The sequence below is a fragment of the Pteronotus mesoamericanus genome, unplaced genomic scaffold (assembly GCF_021234165.1).
Source record: "Pteronotus mesoamericanus isolate MK-2021 breed Mesoamerican mustached bat unplaced genomic scaffold, CSHL_Meso_final contig_20, whole genome shotgun sequence".
Classification (NCBI taxonomy): domain Eukaryota; kingdom Metazoa; phylum Chordata; class Mammalia; order Chiroptera; family Mormoopidae; genus Pteronotus; species Pteronotus mesoamericanus.
Genome location: NW_026555085.1, coordinates 84,867,816 through 84,890,697, shown reverse-complemented (window position 1 = coordinate 84,890,697; position 22,882 = coordinate 84,867,816). Strand labels below are relative to the sequence as shown.

Below are 22,882 nucleotides of genomic sequence, written 5' to 3'. Positions count from 1 at the left end.
ATAAGACAGCAAGATACAAAGATATTGCGAAAGGTTATTAGCAGTCAACTAATGAAAAATGTCTGTCATTCACAGTCTTGCATGCGGCATCTGTCTTAGGCAGTGCTCAAAGATAAGCCATCTTCTAGAAGACTTTTTGCAAAATATTGAATATTTATTCAATATTAATGGAATGAGAGACACTTGTCTAGGTACAATTGTTGTCTCTGGGTAATGCTTACCACAATTTCAGTACTTATATATTTGTGAGTGATAGTAAGTGCCGTGGCAAAAATAGAGCTCGAAAGGGGCAGTGTGGAGGCATGGATAGGGAGTGGAGGGCATGGACGGAGTAGGAAGGGAGTATTGGCTGCCACTCATAGGACATCAGAATTTAGAACTAAATGCCACAGACTTTTCAATCTGCCTCTTTTAAAGGGAAATTGGCAGACATTTCTGCTCTAGTGAAGAGGGGAAGGAAATGTACAGTGCCAGAAGACAACAGTATATAGTTTTTGCTGCACGCCTAGTCTGGTTCTCACTCAAATAGTTGGTCTTTTAACTTCCTTCCTCTGGGCTGTGTTGACTGTGGACTACAAAATGTAGTCTTGCTCCTGAGCAGCACTTCAGTTTGCACTGCCCTGGAATTATCCACTCCTTAGCCCACACTGGTTTTTAAAAACTCAACAGAGGATATAGTAGGACCAACTTATACTTGGATATTCTTAAGCCATTAGGCACTGGGTTTTTACCGAGGGAACTGGCACTGCTCATGTGCCTTCTGTGTAGCTATATAAGAGCTATATACTGAATTTTTACATATATTTTACTGATCATCCTCCTACCTCTGTTACTAGCTTGTGACACCCCACCCCCACCCCTCAGCTTTAGCAAGGCTAATTCTCCCTTGCCCTTCACCTCATAATTGCAACTGCCTTAAGAATTTTCTTAGAACTTAGACCAAGCTAAGTCTCTGTTTATGGTCCTATAAGTCTATTGCTCTCCTTGATAACAATCACTACAATTTCAGTAATTATTTGTGTAATAGTTTGATTAATGCTTGTTTCACCCCTCAGTAGACTGTAAGTTCCATGAGGGTAGAGGCCATATCTGTCTTGCTCAGGTCTATATCTCAGTGTGTAGCAATGTTGGATGTACACACAGTGGCACTCAATAACATACAGGGAATTAATAAATATCTTTAGTCTACAAGTGACTAGCACAGTGCCTTAAAAGGATAATACACTGTGGTAGATACTGGTTGTGAAGTTCTGCCCAGATCCCCCTTCAGAAATAGAAGACTTAGCCCCTCTACTCCCCACCACTGGCAAAAACCCTCAGCTCTCAGCATTCTTTAGAGAATGCCTCAGTTTAAAAAAAAAAAAAATGGAGAGCCCCAAATCATGTCCCCTTCCAGGAATGATTTGCATCCAATGTCTAATCAGTGCTGGCAGTGGAAGGCCCAACTAGTCACACCAACTCAAGATAACTCTAAAAAGCCATTGCAGACCCAAGGGATCTCTGAAGCCTTTGTCACGATGGCATTACAGGTCAGCTTCTGCCTGTGCTAGGTCCTGCTTCCCCCGCCTCTCTTTCACAGAGGCTGATCCTAAGAGCATACATGGGCATGTCTTGTGTCCTAACCTCCCCGTCAGACTCTATTTCCTGTGTAACCCAACCTGTGAAGGTTACTACAAAAATGCTTACTGAACTGAACCAAATATTGTGTTCTGTCCTACTCCATAAACTCGTAAACAGTGAAAGTCAGTTCTTGTTTATCTGTGCACCTTATCAGTGACTAGAAGGTGCCTTTCCTACCGTGCACACTATGGTGTCCTTCACATTCACATGTTAAAATTCTAACTCTCAAAGGTGATGGTATTAGGAGGTTAAATTATGAGGGTGGGACCCTCATGAATGGGATTAGTGCACTTAGAGTTTCCAGAGAGATCCCTTCCTTTTCCATCATGTGATGTTACAACAAGAAGTCCGTTACCCGGAAGAGAGCCCTCAGTGGTCCATGATGGCACCCTGATCTCAGACTTCTAGATTTCAGGACTTTGAGAAATAAAATTCTGTTTCTCCTAAGCCACCTGATCCATGACATATTGTTATAGCAGCCTGAATGTGCTAAGATAGTGGCATCATAAACATCAAACAAAAATATTCCCCCAAAGTTAGGCTAGATGGAGCCAACGCCTTCCTATTCAAAGTGTGGCTCTAGAACTAGTGACATTCGTGCTCCCTGAGTATCTTCTTAGAAAATTAGCATCTGAAGCCCCAACCTGAATCAGACCAACTGAACCCAAATCTGCATTTTAACAAGATCCCCAGGTGGTTCACCTGTACACTGAAGTTGGAGAAGTACTGAGCTCCGTTAATACAAATAAAATGATCTAGCTAAACATTTCTCTCAGGTTTGTGCAGTTCTTTCATATGGTTTTTCTCTCTAAAATTTTGCTTAATGCTGGTGTAGTCATGCATTCTTTCATTCAACAATTACTTATTGAGTGACAATGGTTTCAGCTCTATGGAGCTTGAGAACGTAACTATCGATATGCACAGAGTGTGGGGGAAGGTGCTAAGGGCCATGAAAAAGAAAAAATAGGAGGACATGATAAAAAGAAAGAAGGGTGGACTGTAATTTCAAATTTTTGCAAAAGGGCATGATAAGCAGAGACCTGAAGCAGGTGAGGTAGTTAGCTTTATACACACCCACTGTGCCTGGACTGGAAGGGGAGAGATGCGGAGTAATAGCATGTGTGAAAGCGAGTAGACCTCATGAGAAGCTGCCTAATAAATTGCTATTTGATATTTAAGTGCTTAAAAGGTAATGCAAGTGGTCTCCCTCCTCCGCCCCCCGCCCCGCCCCCACCAGGAATGGTGTAGATTTTCGCCAAGCCAAATCGACCTGGGCTGTGGAAGTTTGCACAAAACATTTCACCAGTGAAGCTTCAGGTTCCTCAAATACAAATGCAGGGATTAGAAAAGGCACGTAACCTCTTTCTGTTGTAAACTCTCAGGTTCCCAGATGCCTTGATGACTAAATCTAATAGGGTAAAATGATTGTGGCTGGGTCGTGCCCTAGGGCCAAGTTCTGCAACCCAAGGATACTGAAAAAATAGGAAGTAGAATCGCGGGAGGTGGTGCCAAGACGAAAAACCTTTGGACCCAAGTTCTTCGCAAACCCGTGATCCCTGGAAGCTGGCCTCTCCTTGCCTTGAGGTCCTACTCTTGCCTCGAGCCCACGATCGCGTCCCAGTCGGTGTCGCCCCCGACCCTCTCTCTGTCCATCCTCGCCTCTCCTCGCCTCGCCTAGCGACGACGCACCGCCCTGGCCCCGCCTCCCCGCTCTGGCCCCGCCTCCCCGTTTCCAACTGGCCTGCTGGGCCTAGTCCCGCCTCGCCTTCTGAACTCGATTTCATTGTCCACTGCCCGTCTCCTGCTCGAGCTGCTGTAGCGTCGGAAGTGACGTGCGGCCGCGGCTGAAGTGCAGCGCCGGGGGGATCGCCGCCGCCGCTCCGGGCAGCTCCCGGAGTCTCTCCGGAGCAGCATGGCTCTCCTTCTGTTCGTCCTCATCACGCAGGCCGCGAGCAGGGCTGAGATGAGCGCCGCGGATCCGGAGCTGTCCTCGGGTACTGTCCCGTGCGGCAGGGCCGCGGCTGGGTGGGGCTGGGCGAGGGGGAGGGAGGAAGCCGCCCTTGCCAGGGACCTCCGCCCGGCGGGGCGCACCCCCATTGACCGGACGCCCAGGTTCTCCGCCTCTCGGGGCATCGGGCCCTACGGGGGCGGCAGCCGGGAAGGCGACTCTGGGTCTCCGCGGTTTGTAGACTAGAGTTCCCTCTCGGCTTTTCTGTTGTTGCAGAAACAACAAAAAAACACGCCTTTCACTTCTTCACTTCTTTTCATGGTAAACTGTGGCCACAGCTGTTGACTTGATATTGTAGTCCTGGTGGAGGGACCCCGAATCCTTAGGATGGAAGAGAAGTTGTTCTTTCGCCAGCTGAGAGTTAAGGGCCAGTAACGGGCCCCCCGCGTCTGCGAATGGTGCAGTGCGAGCCCAGTTTGTCAGGTGTTAGGTCTCTTCGCATAGCTTAGTTTCTGGAAGCATTTTATTTCTGCCTGCCTTTTGAGATTTCCCAGGAAACATGCTGAGAATTCGCTTTTCTAAAGCTCGGTGTAATGGCGATCCGGACCTCTAATAAAATCAGTAAACCCTTCTGCAAGAGGGATAAACCTAAATTATCAGAAACCCCGTTAGTCTTGAGTGTCTCCTCGGTGTCCACAGCTAGCACTCTCCTGCAAGGGGTCAAGGAGGCCCAGCCTCCATCAGCCTTGGGAAACTGGGACTCCTTCCTGTTAGCTGTGCCGCATTCATATCCAGCTCTTCTTTGGCTTTTTCTTTAAAAGTCAAGCAAACACATAGTCGGCCTTCGGCGAAGGCATTGTACCAGGTGTTGGGGATACAAAAATGGGGGTTACTTAGCTTCTGTTTTCAAAGATCATGATTATATCTAACGGTTACGTGCTAGGCACTGTTGTTAAGTTTTCATCACTTCTCGTTTTCACAGCAACCTATAAAATAGCCGCTATTGGTATCTACCTTTATGGATGAGCAATTGAGGCACAGAAAAGTCTACTCAACTTGTGGAGAAGCCACTGGTACTCAGTGGGGAGCCTGGCAATTGTGCTCCAGACTCCAAGTTCTTAACCGCTCTGCAAACTGCAATTGACAGGTCAGGTTAGTCATCCACAAGGGCAGCTGTAGTATGTAGGAGCTTAGACATATAGGTACCCTGCCCTGACCAGGGAGTCAGAGAAGATGACCCCAAGAGTTGGAACTGGAGGTTACATAGAGAGGCTTGTCCAGAGAAAGAGGTATGAAACAGCATGTTGAATAAGTGGAATATTAAGCATTTTATTGAGAATATATGGGTGAGGTGCAGAGGTAGGAACCAGTTAATGAAGTGCCTTGTCATGGTCACGTGTAACAGCAAAGGATAGAAACACAGCTTTGCCTGACTTTGGCAAAAAGAAGAATTGATCGGCTCAGAGAGTCTAAGCAAGAATTAAACAGAAGGGTAGAGATGCCAGCTGGGCCTCAGAAAGCTAAACGAGGAAGTCAGACTTCCAAGACACTCCCGTTTCTTACTACTGACTCTCAGCATTGACAACTTGCCCTAGTTGGTGGCCTCAGTCCTGCATGTGACAGCTTTTGGGTTGGGACATTTTGCAATTTCCTCCATCCTAACCAAATCCCAAGGGAAGGCTGTGATTTGCCCAGCGTGGTTCAGGTGCCAACTCAAATGGGAAGTATATTGTTTCAGAGGATGGCAGTAGGGCAGTTCCTAGAACAGAGGCAATGTTTCTAAAAGAAGTGCAGATGTTGAACTAACAAGAGAACATGCTCATTAGTCCTTGCTCAAGTCAGCAGGCAGCTGTTGGATTATTTTAAGAGGAGAAATGATTTTGTGCAGGATTAGAAAATGCCACTTAGAAAAACCATTCATCTGGCAAAACAATTTGGGGGTGGAATCAAAGGAGGGAGGCCAGTTGGGTAGCTGCTGAAGTCTGGGAGGAGCCGATTAGAGGTGGCAGTTGAAATGGAGAAGAGAGGACAGTTAGATGGGTAAATAGAAGGCTGAGTCAGCAGGACTCAGTGCCGGGATGTGGAAAAGAGGAAGAGGATGATGCAGGTTCCTGGCAGAGTGTTGAACCAAGTGCTAGGCTCTACGTTCTAAGGGCAGGGCCCTCCTGAGCCCGGTGCCTCTTGTAACAGCAGAATTTGGACATTCTTGAAGCAGGCCCTGGGAGTAGAATGCTGGCCCAGCCCCGTGGAAAGATCTGCTGTAGCCCTCTGTGCGCCTGCATTTTGTAAACACAGCTGTCGACAACACCCTTTGTTTTTCAGTCCATTTTCAATACTGTCTCATCTAGTTTATCCAGTGCATTCCTCTAGATTCTGCTGTGTTCCCTATGCTTTTAAAGTTAGTTTAAAATGCAAAATTTTCAGAGTATATGAGGAAAACCCACAGGGACAGCCTGCTTCTCTGCCTGTCATTTAACTTCCCTGACTCCTCAGTGCCTGGAACTTAATTCACAGTCATTGTTAACTCTTATTAGTGCTGGGTTTGACTGTGTATTTGGAAGTTCATCTTAGATGAGGGAACCTGGTAGGAACAGGGAAACAAGCAAAGGATTATAGCCAGTGTCTGGAAAATCCAAATGGTTGGGAATATTTTACAGTTATGGTCTTTCGTTAATATTTCTTAAGTGAATTGACAGGGAAAGTAAATCCATGTGTGCCATTTACTAATCACTTAGTGTTTCACTTTTCATATACTTGTGTCTGTAAAAGTAGTATATCTATTTTAAGTGAATCAGTGCCTACTAGTCGCTACCTTCTTCAGTTTGATCTCCCACTCTGGGTGTATCTGAAGAACACACAGTACTTTAGCACAGATGTGGGACTCTTAACTCACCTCTGCTTTTTCATCTGTGCTTCTATTCAAGTCTCTGACTTGAGGATAATACTCTGCATGTGTTTAAATTTTTCATTATTTTCTTTAGATCCTGTTTTTATTTATTTTAGAGATTCCACATACTTAAGATAATGAATTTTAATTATACTTATTAAAGAAATATTAATAATGATTTTCTTTTTCACTTTATTCTGATTCATGATTCATATGGACTTCACAATTTCCACATTTTAATTCTACATAAATAAATACCTAAAGAGCTGAAGAGAGCCCTGGCTGGTGTGGCTCAGTGGATTGAGCTCCAGCCTGTGAACCAAAGGGTTGCCGGTTTGATTCCCACTCAGGGCATTTGCCTGGGTTGCAGGTCAGGTCCCCAGTACGGGGTGCATGAGAGACAACCACACATTGATGTTTCTCTCCCTTCCCCTCTATCTAAAAATAAATAAATAAAATCTTTTTAAAAATTAAAAAAAAAAGGAATTGAAGCGAAAAATAACCCACTTAAAGAGCTATCTTATAAAATTTGGCAGTGCACAGCAGTAATGCAGTTGTCTTATAAACTAGATGAATAATTAATGGTTCCATTTTAATGGATCAGAATGAGAATTGAACCAGAATTAAATGTATTTCTGACAGGAAAAAATCAGTTTACTTGTAATTTTCCTATTAAGGAAGTGTCCATTCTAAATGTGCATTCTAAAGAAATGATGTACTTTAATACATTGCTCAGATTTTGCAGTGGCCATCATTTAATTGTGACAGTACAATAAATTGGGTGAAATTACTCGAAGCAGGTGCTTATGAAGTCATCAGAAAACAACCATCTCCAGTTCCTATGTATGTATGTGTTGGGAACCGTCCCGCCTGGTTTCAGGAACTATAGCCTTGCTGACAGGCGAGAGGGCCGCAAGGCTGGAGCTGAGAAGGAGGTCTTGGGAAAACTGGCCACTGAGGAGACAAAACCTGTCCCCCTCACATCACTCTGCCTGGCCCCGGAGGATGGTTGGTGAGTCAATGACAGATAAGACCCCTCAATGGCAGGGGCAACCTAAGACAGGCACAATTGCGTAGGAGCCATCAGAGAAGGACTTGCGGGATGCAGAGAAGGGGCAAAAAACCCTCACCTCTCAGCTTTGCCATGGCTGGAGTCCTCATTCTCTCTGACAGAAGTCTCCTCATCTCTTGGCTGCTTTGCTCCACTGGCCTGGCTCAGGCTTAAAACAATACTATAGGCAGGTACAGCCCTAAACTGGATCCGGCAGCACCCCGCACCCCCCCCCCCGGGAAATCAGGCCTAGAAGTAAATTACACTCCTTGAAGCATGCTTTGTTTTTCCCTCAAACTGTGATTAGTGGCTCTCGCTGGGAAGGAAATTTACTGTTACTCATGGACCCTGACGCATTATGTTTACATAAGCAATTTGGTGTGTTTCCTGCTGTTTGTCTTCTTCAAAACATCTCCTATTCTCTGTAAACTTTAACATAGTAACGTAATTAGATTACCTATTCATTCCTACTACCTAGCCCCCACTGATAACCCTTTCCATAAAAGCCATTGAGCACAGGGGCTGGGGCATTCTCCACTAGAGGGACTCGCCAACCCCTTCTCCCGACAGGCAGCTCGTGTCTGGTACAGTTTATTTCCCCATCCGTGGCGACTGGGAGCAGCTCTGTGGGACAGAGTCTCCCCCATCATATATGGAAGTTATTTTCCCCTTATTAAACTATCATGAAAATGACACTTCAGCAGGTTTTTTCACTTCTCTTTCTAGTAGCAGATATATTTTAATATAATTTTTAAAAATCATATTATATTGATTATACTGTTGCGGTTGTCCTGCTTTCCCCTTGTGCCCCCCCTCCACCCAGCACCCTCTCCCTCAGGCCATCGCCCCCGCCACCGTTGTTCATGTCTACAGGTCATGTGTGTTGTTCATGTCTACAGGCCATGTGTGTCAGTTTTCAGCTACTCCATTCCCTACACTGTACTTTACATCCCCGTGGCTGTTCTGTAACTACCTATTTGTACTTCTCAGTCCCCTCACCTCTTCACCCCTTCCCCCGCCCCCCCTCCCATCTGGCAACCATCAAAACACCTTCTGTATCTGTGCTTCTGTCTCTGTTCTTGTTTGCGTAGTTTGTCTTTTAAATTCAATTGTTGATAGATAGGTCTTTATTGCCATTTTATTGATCATAGTTTTGATCTCTTTCTTTTCTTAATTAAAAAAAATCAGTGAACCTTCACATATTGTCAAGACTTTAGATCACGTCCCTAAGCCCTTGTTTTGCCATCGGTGAAAACGTGTGCAGTGATGCCACCTTCCTCGTGGGAGGGCGGTGTGCTTAACCGAGGTGGTGCACAAAGAAGCTGCGCCCTCTCCTTGTCCTGTAGGAACTTTCAATAATGTGCATCATTTTAACACAAATACATTTTAAAATGTTAAATTATTTAGTTATATATGAGAAATTGTGTTAAAAAGAACCCTCATCCAGATCAAGAGGAGAAAGGTAAAATAGGCTCCGCAGCCAACTTGTTCTTCTACCTTTTCCTTCTGTGGCTTCAAAAGGCCTCTTTTATTTTATTTTTTTTCAGTCCCTGAATTATTTCTCAACGTAGGATGACTTCATCCACTTAGTCTTGAACAATGACTTCTGTCAGAGAATAGGTGGGTCTCTTCCAATTAGAATTCATTGGGGTGGCAAGCAAACCCCAACAGATGAAATTGGATGAAGAGGCAAGAGTAAAATCCTATGTTTCAGGTCAGAAAGGTGGATGAGCAGATGTTTATTGGGTAAGCCCTCCTTTGGTGGAGGTTCGAGTGAAAGATCTGGGGGATTTTAGTTAATCACAAATTCAGCGTGAGCCTCTACTCCATATGCCCATCTCTTTTTTAAAAAAAGGCAGAGGGAGGGGAAAGTATTTCATTCACGTCTATTGCATCACTTCTGTGCTCCATATTTTAAGAGATGGAATGAATGATAAAACCAGAATAGGTCCCCAAAACAGAGAGGAATCAGAGAAGACTGCAGGGATAGTATGAGTGTGGACCCAGCTGAACAACTGTTACGTAGAAGGTGAAATAGACTTGAAGTATTTTAGGTGTCCTCACTCAAAGCTTTAGTTCTGAAACTTCTCCAGGGACAAGAAAATAATATGGGATGTAATGTACAACATGATGACTGTAGCTAACACGACTATATGGTATATTAAAAATTTGTTAAAAGAGTAGATCCCAGAATTTCTCATCACAAGGGAAAAAAATATTTTTGTTTCTCTTCCTTCTTGTAGCTATATGAGATGATGGATGTTAACTAAAGTTATTGTGGTTATTTTGCAGCGTATTTAAGTCAAGTCATGCTGTACATCTTAAACAATGCTATATGTCCATTATATCCCAATAAAACGGAAAGAAAAAATAAAAAGAGAAAAAGTTGGAAAGTGTTAAGAAAAATAGCCATTTTATCAACATTAAAAACCATTCTGGAGGTCGGTTGTAAAAAAATATATATTTTGAAAAAAATTCAAAAGTCTTGATTTGGTAATTTTCACTTTTTTTCATCTGGATTTCTTGTGCCATTTCTCAGTTTGCAGTGTAAGAAGAAATCTTGAAAATACCCATGGCCCTGCATCTTCATTGGGGGGATTAGATTTTTTTTATCTGAGAGTTACACAGTCAGGAAAGGATCTGGATGCTTTAACTTGGAGCATTTGTTTTTGAGTTGTGGTGTCAGGTGACTTCAAATCCACAAAAACAATTGACTCACTGGCCCCTTATCCTCACTTCTTTTCACTGCTCAGTTTGTCCTTCCCATAGAAAGGTTGGTGAGCAGATTGTGGAATGCTGTCTACAGAGTACCAGGGGGAATCCCAAAAACCCCGGAGTTTGTTTATAAAAAATTGTGTATTTATTCTTATGTGCTCAAACTTCAGTCACCTTCAAAGCACTCTCGATTTGATGGAATATGTCTACTGAGATTTTTTTCCACTGCTCAAAAGAGTTTGTGAACTCGTCGATTTTGATGCCTTTTAGTGCTTCTGCAGTTTTCTGTTTCACCTCTAGAACATCAGCAAAATGTTTCCCTGTGAAAACTTTTTCATCCAGGGAAACAAAAAAAGTTGCTCAGGTGAGATCAGGTGAATAGGGAGGGTAGGGCACCAGGGTCATGCTGTTCTTGGTCAAAAACTGCTGAACACTCAGCACGGTGTATGTAGGCAGGTGCACTTGCAAATCACCCATCATGAAATGGACAAACATGTTGAGAAAGTCTTCAAAAAAGATTCACTGAAGCTGAGCACAGTCTCTCACAACAATGCCAGCTGGTACACTGGTACGGGTGGGTTCCTAGAACACTCAGCTAGTGGGAAAAGGCCCACCCTCCAGAAGATACTTACAGTTTCTTTGCGTCCCCCCTTGTATATGTGTGAAATAAACACCTCACTTGACAGATGAGGAAATCTGAAATGACCAACAGTATAACAGGAAAGAACCCAGATTTCTTAAAGCATAACCAGGAAATGTCTTTTTATTAGAACCAATCCACTTGACATAAACCTGAGTGATCATCATTATCATGGGAGGTGCTTTAAAAAGTGTACTTGTAGCTCTCCGCATTTCTGAGGAAGATGATAGTTATGTTAGGAAGGCACTGAGCCTCGGCCACATTGCCACTCACTTATTTACTTTAATTGTATAAGTAAATAATGTTTCATAGAGTTTTCCATTTGGTATCATATTGCTAACTGTATCTAATACCTTCATGTTTATTCATACTGAAGGGAAGGAAGGGAGGGGAGGCAGAGGGAAAGGAGGAAGGAAGGAGATGTGTGTATGTGTTCAGTTTTCCTAGGGATGGAGGACAGTAACCTTTTACACTGACCGGGGGGAAATGGCTACTTTTAATAACTAGATTACAGTTTTGGTAATGTCTGATGAAAAGATGTTGTAGTGACTTAATGTGGCTCACATCTTACCAACCCAAAGTTTTCTGAAATTGTTTAAAAGAGCATAGGTGAGAAGAAATATTGGATTTGTTTTTTAAAAACCCCTGCATACCCTAGGGAACAAAATGTTGATGAAATTGGAATGGTCAATGGCTCCTTCAGTCAATCTTTAGGCATGCATTCTTGAGCTGTAGAAAAGGTACTGAAGGTGTGTAACAGAGCTGAGTGTAGGGTTGCGAGCGTGGGTGGTGGTATTTTAGAGTGAAATTGGCCATCCCTGGTGCAACCACTTCTCTAGACATTGAATGCAATCTGTGGTATCATATATAGAAAATTATAGTGATTAAGAGGATTACTATTACAACAGGCAGCGCATTTATACATGAAAAGTGGTGCGGGGATTGCCTGAGGGAGTTGGGGGTGCTGGGTGGAGGAGGTAAAGGGGAAAAATTGGGACAGCTGTAATAGTATAGTCAATAAAATATAATAAAAAAGAAAAAAAGCTTCTCTGTGGACCTCAAAAAAAAAAAACCTCATAAAACATAGAAATTTATTACCTCATTACATCTGTGTTTCTCTTATACGACAGTATTGCTTCAGTAATTCAAAATTATTCAGAATTATTCTATACCTTTTTCAAAAAAGTAAGTCTTAGAAATCTCTCAATTTAAATAATTTTATTGTGAGAACTCCACTTTTAAATATTTTTATATTTGGTTAACATGGCTTCTTATTACAAGGTTTGCTAATATTAATGTTAATTTCTTACTATCGTTTAACTTTTTGAATCTCTTACAGTGCCTATACCGACCAATGTGACAATTGAAGCCAATAACTTGAATGCTTTTGTACACTGGGATTACCCAACCATGCAGCAGACTCCTTTTTTTACTGTAGAGGTGAAAACCTATGAGTAAGTATTATTCTTTTTATCCTTTTTATTGTGTTTTTGTCTCGGTCCTTGCACATTCCATAACTCTCTGTGCTCACTTCCAATATCCTTCCCCCTCATGTGGCAAAACTTCGTGAACTGCTTGTAGGTTTTCAGAAGTGCTAATAACTAAGGATGCAAATTAGTTCTTCTCAGAGTACTTCCTGCCCCTTAGTTCTTGCTGTCAGAATTGACATAGACAAGTATCACTAACTTCCCAGATTTTAAGGCACAATAAATAAAGCTTACAGTTCTGTATTAAAAGTAATATCACTTTACTTCCTATATAGTATATACTTATTGTTGAGTAAAAATAAAAATTTCAAAAAAAATTTTGACAAGTGTTAGGAGTCTTCGTGATGTGTTGGATTCTGTAATTAAGTGATAATTTATGCTAATGGAAACTACAGTGTAAAGAGCAGATTTTTTTTTAATCCTCACCCAAGGACATTTTTTTCATTGCTGTTAGAGAGAGGGGGCGGGGGAAGAGATGTGAGAGAGAAACATTGATTGGCTTCCCTCTTGTATGCACCCTGACTGGGGATCAAACCCACACCTCAGTAGTGCCCTGACCCGGGATTGAACCTATGACCTTCCAGTTTGTGAGACAATGCTCTAACCGGGTCACACTGGCCAGGGCTAAATAGCAGACTTTTAAAAATTACATGTGGAATGTGGTTTGTACAGATCTTGTCATTTGAATTGAGCTTCTTTATTGTAAAAAAAATTAGTAGTACTTCTAACCAAAGAGTGAGGGTTTCCTTCCTACCCTGTCTAGCTTCTCCATCCTGTTCTTATTTAGCTCCTTCTACCAGCTCCGTGCTGTGAATAAAAAGCAAAGCATAGACAGAGATGTATTTATGTTTGTGTTTCTTTATTTGTCTTCATTTTAGGGGTAAAAAATGGAGTAATGCTTGCAATACCTCTCATCATCAATGTAACATCTTTTTCATGATTGATAATCCAATGAGTTCTCTCTGGGCCAGAGTTAATGCTAAGGTTGGAGAAGAAGAATCAGCCTTTGCAGAGTCAGAAGAATTTATTTTGTGCAAACAATGTGAGTAGAACATACACACATCTAAAATTTAAATTTGAGAGTACTTGCACATGTCTTCTGTATATACTTGGCTTTTATTAGCAGTTGCCAAAAATTATTACAACGCCCAAGAAACATTTGGAGCAATTCAGGGAGTTCGCATCCTCCTCTTCTCTCAAGCCCCATAAGAGAGGGCTGAGGTGCCCATCACTTTGCCCCTGCCAAACTGTTCCATTTCCATTTCATATAAATGTGTGCATCAGTGCTGTCAGACTAGATTCTGCACCTCCCTTCCCCTCCCTGTCTCTCTGTTACTCCTTTCTAAATTGCATTCACTGAGGACTATGGCAGCTGCTTTTATCCTTCCTCTCTACCTTAAATCCTCAAGGTCTGTGGGGATTTTAATACTAACTTCATCCATTGAAAAAATATCAAGAGTTCTGTAATCTCTTCAACCCCAGTCACTTTAAGCTGTTCATGCCTCCAGCATCTCATTGCCATAGTATACCCAATCTTTATCATCACTTCAAGCTCCAGAATATTCAGTGCCAAGTCTTCTTTTCTGACCAACATCCTACCTTGTAGCTCTTATACCCTCAGTCCTGGGTAAAAGAAGCCCTTAGTCACCTGCCTCCACCCTGGGCTTCCAGGCTGTCGGTGCCGTGCCTTCCAGCTTCACTTCCTCCTTCAGCATCTTGCTTCATCACTTCAGCCACTACTTCCTTTTGCTGCTTTTTGGACCGTGCCTACTTGTCTCTTCCACGGCCCTTTCTGTACTTGCTCTTGAAATGGTTTTATTTCCCACAGCCATGCTTTTGTCATCTGATAACTCTACCCTTTGTATGTCACGTTTTCCACGCGTAGATTTTACTAAAGGTATACTCTATGCCAGAATATATGCTAGGCCCCCAGGATATGTTAGTGAGTAAAAGCAGGCCTTCCTGGTACGCAGTGGGTGTACAATAAATATGCAAAGAATAGTTAAATTGTTTGCCAACGAAGTCCCAAAGACACATGATAAATATTTGTTGAATGAGTGAATCTCTAGTTCTGATTTTCACAATACAAATTGAATGCATTTAGCAAACTTTTATAGAGCCTGCATGCCAGACATCCATAGGTGCTGAAGATACAAAGATATCTTTGTGGGTTTAAAGATAATGAAAATGCCTTTTCTGAAACACTTTTTAGAAAACCATTTTTTTAAATCTGCAAAACCAAAAGTAAAGGAAAAATAACTTAATAGAGCTTCTAGTGTGTAAAGGTTTTGTTTTTTTTTTTTAACTGAGATTCGTGACCATTTTTCTGTAGGATTCAAAATGAATTTACACTGTTAAAGAGGAGTTTAGATTAGATAAGAATACTTCTTGATTGAGAAGATATAGTAAACATTTCTTTATTAAGGACACTTAGAGTATCTTCCAGATCTTTTTTGAATGGTTTAAATGAATGGTGCTGCTTTAGAACAACAACAAAGGAGTAGGTTGATTGATTTTGGTACTTTTCTATAACATACTATGAAGTTCCAAGGCCAATTAATTCTCCTTCTTTTTTGCTCCCCCCCCCCCCACCGCACAGGGAAAATTGGACCACCTAAACTGAATATCAGACAAAAGGGAGACCAAGTCATCGTTGATATATTTCATCCTTTAGGTACTATAATTGAACAAGAGCTGGAAGCTACATACGATGATGTAAATTGTCACACACTCACATACAATGTGTATGTGAGAATGAATGGAACTCTGGTATGTGTTTTTATTTCATCTTTTTCAAAATGGGAATTTTTCTGTCATTGACATAAGTTGTTTATGTAGCATAAGAAAGTAGAATGCTTAGGAATATTTAGGCAAGATTTACAGATCCTAGCTTTTGCTAAGAAAAATGAAATAACGTATATAAATGCTACTGAATGGAATCAGTGGTGTAGTTAATCACTAACGCTACCCAGGTGAACACATTTAAGTTTCTTCTTTTCCTCGTGTAACAGCATAGCCCTAATCTAGGATATTAACCTGTATATTTTCATTTCTTACTGGTAAGATGAGGATAATTTTCATCCTTTCTTCCTCATTGGTAGTAATGTAATATCACATGTAGCTCTAATTGAAGTCAGTGTTTTGGAGAGAAAAGCTAACATTAGTGCTCTGGGGATATAATTACATTCTGGCACTGGTTATGCAGACCACACTTGTATTAGAATTAATCTGTTCCATCCATTTGCCACAGTGCTGCCATTCCTTTATTTAGCGTTATCTGCCAAGCAGGTGCTGTGCCTTGTAGGCACCAGGAGAGAGCAGTGAAGAGCACAAGCAGAACTCCAGTGATAAGTGCTATGGAGGAAAAAGCAGGGAAGCAAGTTGGGCAGCTGGGTAGGGACATGGTAATGTCCTGTGTTCTGTAGGGTGGTCAGAGCGGACCTCACCTGCTGGACAAGGTGTCCCGGGCGCAAGGGCTGGAGCAGGTGAGGAGTGAGCTCCATGGATGACGGCGAGGAGAGGGTTTCGGGCAAAGGGCATGGCCAAAGGATGCAGGGCATGTGAAGGGAGCAGCAAGGCTGCACGGGGTGCGGGAGCAGATGCCTCCGGAGAGGTCACTGGGGGCCATGTCTCTCGGGGCATTGGAGGGATTTGACTTTTATTCTAAGTAAGGTGTTGCATTGCAACCCTGGAAAAATGTAAGAAGAGTGACATCTGATTTGGTTTTTAAAACATCACTTAGATTGCTAGCAGAGCTGTTTCTAGAGTGCAGATCTAACCATATTTTATCACTGCTTGAAACCCTTCAACAAATACCCCTTAGCTACAAAATAATACCTAAATTCTCCCTCCCGGCATGGCCTACAAGGACTTCATGATTTGGCCTCTTGTGTCCCTTCCAGCAAACCGTCTCCCCATTTCTTCCAACTTTATTTTCATTCATGCTTTGGTGAAGCACTTAACTCCCTGTTAAGTAATGTGCTTTCATAGAATAGCCTTCTTAACCTCTGGCAAATTTTTACTAATTCAATATTCAACTGGAGTATCACCTCTCCTTTGAATTCTTTTCTGATACAATACACTTACTTCCTTTTTTATGGTCTGGTTATTACTAGTTCCATATAGTTGTCTTGCAGTACTCAATACTCTTACATTTCTTTCTTATCTCTTCTACACCCTATAGTGAGTTATTTGAGGTCAGGCACCACTTGCCGTGCCTTTGAGTTTTCAGGCCGTAGCACAGGTGATCCATGCACTTGGGCTGGTTGAAGGGAAGATAAACTCCGAGAGATTGCTTCAACCCCTTCTTCCTATTACTGTCAAGAGATTCTACAGCCTTTGCGTAATACCTTTGTTATTCTTCCTATAAGATGCTTTATCCCTCAGCTAAGTTTTTTGCATTTTAGAAATAGGGTTAATGAATATTTGTTGACTTAACTAATGGTAAACATTCCTGCAATTTGTGGTTTAAAATTTATAATCCTTATAAAGAACATTTTGATGGATGCATAGCAATGTGCTATGTCGGAGTAACAAATTGACTTATTATTTGATATCAACAGTTTTCAGACTGGTTCAACATTCATTGCACACACGTTTTTTCCCTGTGTTTGGGCAACATAAATTTGGTGATTTTTTTCCCAGATAAAAGGAGCCATCCATTTGCATTGTTTCCTTTTTCCCTACAGATCACCCTGAAGGAAGATGATTGCAATGGGACTTGGTGCCACTTAACTATTCCAGGGTCTTCGCTGAGTTCCGAGTACTGTATTTCAGTAGACGGCATTGCAGAGGAAAAGACATGGACCGTTAAAACTGAAAGGTCTAAAGAACTTTGTGGCCCTATTTTTGATCATAAGAGTGTAGAAGGTAAGTTCTTGCCATATTTTCCTAAATATAGGGAGTGATAACTAACTGAGGATAGTGTGAAAAAAGGAAATTCTTGATTTTAGTAATCTCTGCCTTTTTTATTGCTTTTAGAGAGAGAGGAAGGGAGAATGAGAGAGAGAGTAGCATCAGTGTGAGAGAGAAACATCGATTGGTTGCTTCCTGTACATGCCTCGACCAGGGTTCAAGCCTGCAACCTAGATACACGCCCTGACGGGGAATTGAATCCACAATGTTTTAGTGCACAGAAAGATGCTCCAACCAATTGAGCCACCCAGCCAGGATGTAATCTCTGCTCTTTTAAAAATAGTTCCATTCCTCAAAGAAGTCCCAAATTACAAATAAGGCTATTTGTCAGGCATTAAAAGATATAAAACAACCAATTTAGAAAGCCATGTAATAACCTTTTCATGGAGAAAAGAAAAAAAATGTAATAAACACAGAAAACTATGTGCATAAGTGTCTGCATTTCAGGATTATGCATATAAGTCAACTTCAGCACAGCAAGATGATATATATTCAGAATATACTGTATATTCATGTATGTTCTATAGGAAGACAGAAAGTTTAAAAACTGAATAGCAGGAATGTTAATGGTTTAAAACTTTGTGACATGTGAACTGCACAAGCACTGGAAATTAATGTTAAAAAATAAATATAGCCCTGCGTGGTGTGGCCCGGTGGATTGGGGGTTGTCCTGAAAACCAAAAGGTCGCCAGTTTGATTCCCTGTCAGGGCACGTGCTTGGGGGCATGTGAGAGGCCACTGATCAGTGTTTCTCTCGCACGTCGATGTTTCTCTCCCTTTCTCCCTGCTTCCTCTCTCTAAACAAATATAAAGAAAATCGTAAAAAATATTTAAATTGGTTTAAAGGATGGATTATGTGTCATCTTTATAACATTTTCAAATAATTATTTCATCTTTTCCTTGTGTGTGGTGGTTATATGTAATAGCATGTTGGAACTGTCATTCTCAGGTGGCAGGGACAATAACAAAAATTTGGGCCTTTTTGGACATTTTGAAGTTTAAATGTTCATTATAAATAGTTTATTAAATATAAAAAGCCAGAAGAAAACAAAATTATCTGTGGTTCTGCCATCGAAACAAATACTTCTCAGTTTGGTGGGGTTTTTCCATTCTGTTTTCCTCTTTTTCTATATAACCATGATAATACTGTACAGTATATATAATTTGGTATACTAATTTAAGCATATAATATAAACATTTTCCACATTATTTCACATACTTTATTAATATTATTTTCTAATGTGTGTAGAATATTTCATCATTAGATTGTATTCTATTTAATGTTCCCCAATTTTTAGACCTTTGGATTATTTATAGAGAAAATCTATAAATAATCATGATATATTATGATATAAATCATGATATAAATTATGCTTTGGTGACTTTGTGTATATTTATCCTTTTTCAGTTATTGAGATATTTTTAGAATATATTTTCTAGGTTTAAAATGTACAAAAAATTTTATGTGCAAATATCTTTTTAGAATGAAAATCGAGGCTGAAGAATCAGAACACCTAAATTGTAATACTGATAATTTTTAGGCCATTATATGAGGGTTTTAAATGGATAAAATAATGCAGAACATTTTATGCCAATTTGCCTGATGCTTTTTAAAAATATTAAATCTTAATACACAAAATTTGAAAATAATGCAAACCCAGACTTACTAAAAAAAAAAAACCTAGGTGATAAACTGGGCTGATACGGTAGCCACATGGTGGCGCCACTGCGGCTCAACAGCAGCCCTGCCTGCCTCTTCAGTGCTTCTAAGCCCATTGCTAATTTAGCTCTGTAATTATTTTTTTATCTTTTTACTATTGTAATAATTTGTTTTCATATCCCGTAACAGGTGGGATACAAGCATTCATTTAGTAGAGGCTTCCAGAATTACTATTCCAAAGAAGTAACTTTGGAATAGAAATTCAAGGTAATGAAATGCTGTGAAAGAGGCCAACCCCCACCAGGACATGTAGAAGACTGTTAATCTGGAGCAGAGGACTGTGAAAAAAAAGTGCTGAAAATAAAGGCAGCAGTAGAGAATAATACACAACAGTGATTATAGATGTATGTGCTCTGAAACAAGTCTTACGAAGGAAAAGTCAAGGGGACTATATTCCTGTGCAACTTTCGCGCGCGCGCGTGTGTGTGTACATCTGTGTATCTTTGTTAAATATTTGCAGTCTCGAAAGAAATATGAAATATAACAAAATTCCGTGTCGTGGGACTGGACTATTTTAAGAGTTATAGACATTGAAATAAATTTTTAAAAATCTTCTTTTGCCATTTTGAGATAAAAACCCTGGAAACCTACATTTGGGGTTGTAAGGAAATTGTTAGGAAAAAGCTATTTTAGCCACATTGTGTCATGACAGCATAGTCACAGAAAGTTTAGAATTGTGGAGCTGGGAAGTATATGTTGCTATCTAAGGACAGAGACGTGATTTTTCACTCATCCCTTCTGACTTCGGTGCCAATGTTCCTTAACAGTCTGACCATATCACCTGATGTTAGCTGTGCAAATAATAGTTCAAAGACTTTATAATTATTTGATTACAGCAGTAGGCCACCTTAATTCTAATTTGTGGGGGGGTTTTCCCTCTTTTTTTTTCAGATTCTGTTTGGATTCCAATTGTTGCTGCTGTCCTACTCTTTTTGATACTTGTCCTGGTAGTAGTATGTTGTAACCTGAAGAAAATAAATCCATTTAAGAGAAAAAACATCATGTTACCCAAGTCCTTGGTAATGTATTTAAATATTTTTCTTTAATTGTGTACACTAAAGTATTGATTTGAACATTTCTGATAGTTTCTTAAAAATTTTTAAAAGTAAAATGATGTTTAGCAGCATGTCACCTACTGAAAGTTTCCCAAAACTACCACACATCCAAAACCACATACTTTTCACTATCCACCAGGTACCTTTTTATGCATGTGGCAGAAGTACAGTTAGATAAGCCTGTTAAGGAACTTAACGTCTGGTGGGAGGAAAAAGAATAAGTGTTCAGTGGGTGTCAGTGTGATAGGTTCAAAAAAGTGGTTTATATACGTGCCAGTGAGGACTTTGTCCAGAGGCAGTGCTGTGGCAGTGTTCAGGGACAGATAGGAGTTTACCCAGGCACTAAGGGGCAGTATGTGCTGAGGTCCAGTATCAAGAAAGGATGCCTTTTGAAAATCTGCAAATATAGGAACACTTCGCTGTGGTTGCCGTGTAGAAGGCAAGATGGCCAAAAATGAGATTAAACTAGAAGTTTGACATTTTAATGTCTAACATTTAAAATCCTCTGTATGAGGAAAAGAACATTTAAAGGGTAACGATTATAGCTTTCTGAATCAAATATGACAGGAATAATATCTGTGCTATTCAAAGGGCATATTTAAATTTTTTGTGAACACATTACAGTTAAATAAAGTAGATAAGAACTATCAACAAGTAGACAATTCACATATGATAATACTCATCCTTCCTAGTAATTAAGCACATAGCAGTGTCGCATTATGCCATTTTACATCCACTAGAGAAGTAAAAATAAACCTGAATATCTAAGAGTAGCAGTAGTTGTAAAACTGGTATATGATGTTAAAAAGTCATGTATCCCTGGTGGGAAGATAAGTGTACAGAGGATATACAGTGTTGTAGTTCCATAAACATGCCACACCTTTGGACTTAGTAATTCTACTCTTAAGAATTTTTTCTAAAAGATAATTTTACAAATAAAAAGATATGTAAGAATGTTCCAATGTATTCTGTAAAGAGTAAAAATTGTTAACACTTTAACATCTACTATTAAAGAAATTATTTAATCATCAGTGTAAAGAAATTATATGAGCCAATATAAGTTATAACTAGGAAGGTAAATGGTAAAAATATTATATAAAGTAGTTAGACTCCCTTTACAAATGTAACGTGCATACAAGGGAAAGGTAATGCACAAAAATCAACATATATTGTTGAGATAGTAACTTTTAAAAACTCATTTCTAATCTTAACCTAGTATATTTCCATTAAAAAGAAAGAAAAGGCAACCACCAGATTTTATTATACTTTTATTCTGAATGTGCCATTTAGTGGTATAATTAGTTGCCCATTACCCTTAGACCATTTTTTTGAAGATATGTACATAAGTTTAATAACTGTTATTCTTAATCATTGACTCCTCTTCCTTAGGTGTCTGTGGTAAAAAATGCCTCTTCAGAGGCAAAATCTGAGTCAAAATATATATCACCCGTCACCTACAAACCTATCATCCCTGAAAACGAAAAGGTGTTCTGTGAAGAACAGTGGTCTCCAGCATCAATTTCCAGTACGCTGACTGAGGATGAGCCAGGAAAAGGAGAAAACAAAGAAGATCTTTCCAGTGAGACAGAAGTGGTGATCACTGAAGAAAATACTTCTGACGTGGCCCCTGATAGCCCTGAGACCTCAGCACGGAAAGCGGATTCTGCCCACTCAAGTAGTAACCAGTCTGAACCCTGCAGCATTGCTTTAAACTCTTACCACTCCAGAAATGGTTCTGATAGTGGCGTTGTGGCATCAGACAGCTTCTTATCTGACTTAGAATTTCCTCCAAATAACAAAACCGAAATAAATACAGGACAGCCAGAGCCCGTAATGCTGAGGCACACTACTTCCTCCTTTGGTTATGATAAACCTCATGTGGTGGTGGAACTGCCTGTGGATGAAGGTGTTAAAGAGTCCTTGATCGGTTACAGAGTCACAGGAGGTTCCAAAGAGTTTTCATGAGATCAACCTAGATGCACCAGCTTGGAAGGATCTGCGTGTACTGAACGGTTTTTCTGCTTTGATTTCATGAAAAGATCATGATTTCAGAAATTGTCTCTGTGGATATTAACCAAATGGAGTACCTTGGATGAAAGTGCACAGAGCCTGTTTGGCACTGTTGCAGTTGGTCTGAAAGCTGCAGTGACTTTCAAAAAACAAACCATTGTTGCATGTGAACCTTGCCATATACAATAGAAAGGTCGGTAGTAACAGTGGATACACTCTGATAGCCCTGCGCCTGTGACGGGGATTACCCTGGGTCTTTACTAACCACTTCAAGAGATATAATGGATTTTTTCCATTTCTCTGCTTTTGTGGGGTCCTTGTTTGTTTGTTTGTTTGATTGTATTTTTTTAAAGTTTTTGTACCAGTATGTAGTATTTTTAAATGCGTGCTTTCAGAGGAAATCTTGGAAGCTCTTAAAAACTGCATTTAAACATCGAATTCAAACCAATAGAAATAATAAAGAATATGTAAATATTGTAGAAACTTGTATATAATTTTTATGGAACATTGCATATAAAGACTTTTCAATATTTTTACAATTTATTTTTCTATTTATTTATGCAAGCACTTAGGCAGTTAGTTAACTAGAACATTTTTAACCCATTTGCTTGTTTCTATGCATTAATGCCATGGAATTGTTTTCTAATTATTCATAGCTAATCTTTAAAATAGTTCTAAAAATAGTCTAAAAATGGCCCTTTTATAAAGTCTTTCTCAGTTTTTATCATCTAGTTTGCAGAACACTGTTCCAAGGTGTTGGGGGGTGGGGGTGGGGAGGGAAACATGTGTTTCTAGAGCATGCGAATTGCGGGATCTCTCCCTGGAGGTGTGATCG

At 40.4% G+C, this 22,882-nt stretch overlaps 1 protein-coding gene across 2 annotated transcripts; it reads left to right on the top strand.

Moving 5' to 3' along the window:
• The first annotated feature begins 3,449 nt into the window (after positions 1–3,449).
• On the top strand, positions 3,450–22,611 carry IFNGR1 (interferon gamma receptor 1). 2 transcript variants are annotated; one of them, XM_054570023.1, is made up of 7 exons: positions 3,450–3,614; positions 12,201–12,315; positions 13,227–13,390; positions 15,023–15,117; positions 17,037–17,217; positions 19,874–20,001; positions 21,427–22,611. In XM_054570023.1, the coding sequence occupies exons 1-7, from the start codon at positions 3,533–3,535 to the stop codon at positions 22,000–22,002; spliced, it is 1,341 nt and encodes a 446-aa protein (XP_054425998.1). In that variant the 5' UTR covers positions 3,450–3,532; the 3' UTR covers positions 22,003–22,611. The 2 variants fall into 2 exon arrangements, with proteins under 2 accessions (XP_054425998.1, XP_054425997.1); XM_054570022.1 differs by having other exon boundaries at positions 14,948–15,117; positions 21,427–22,608.
• The last annotated feature ends 271 nt before the right edge of the window (positions 22,612–22,882 follow it).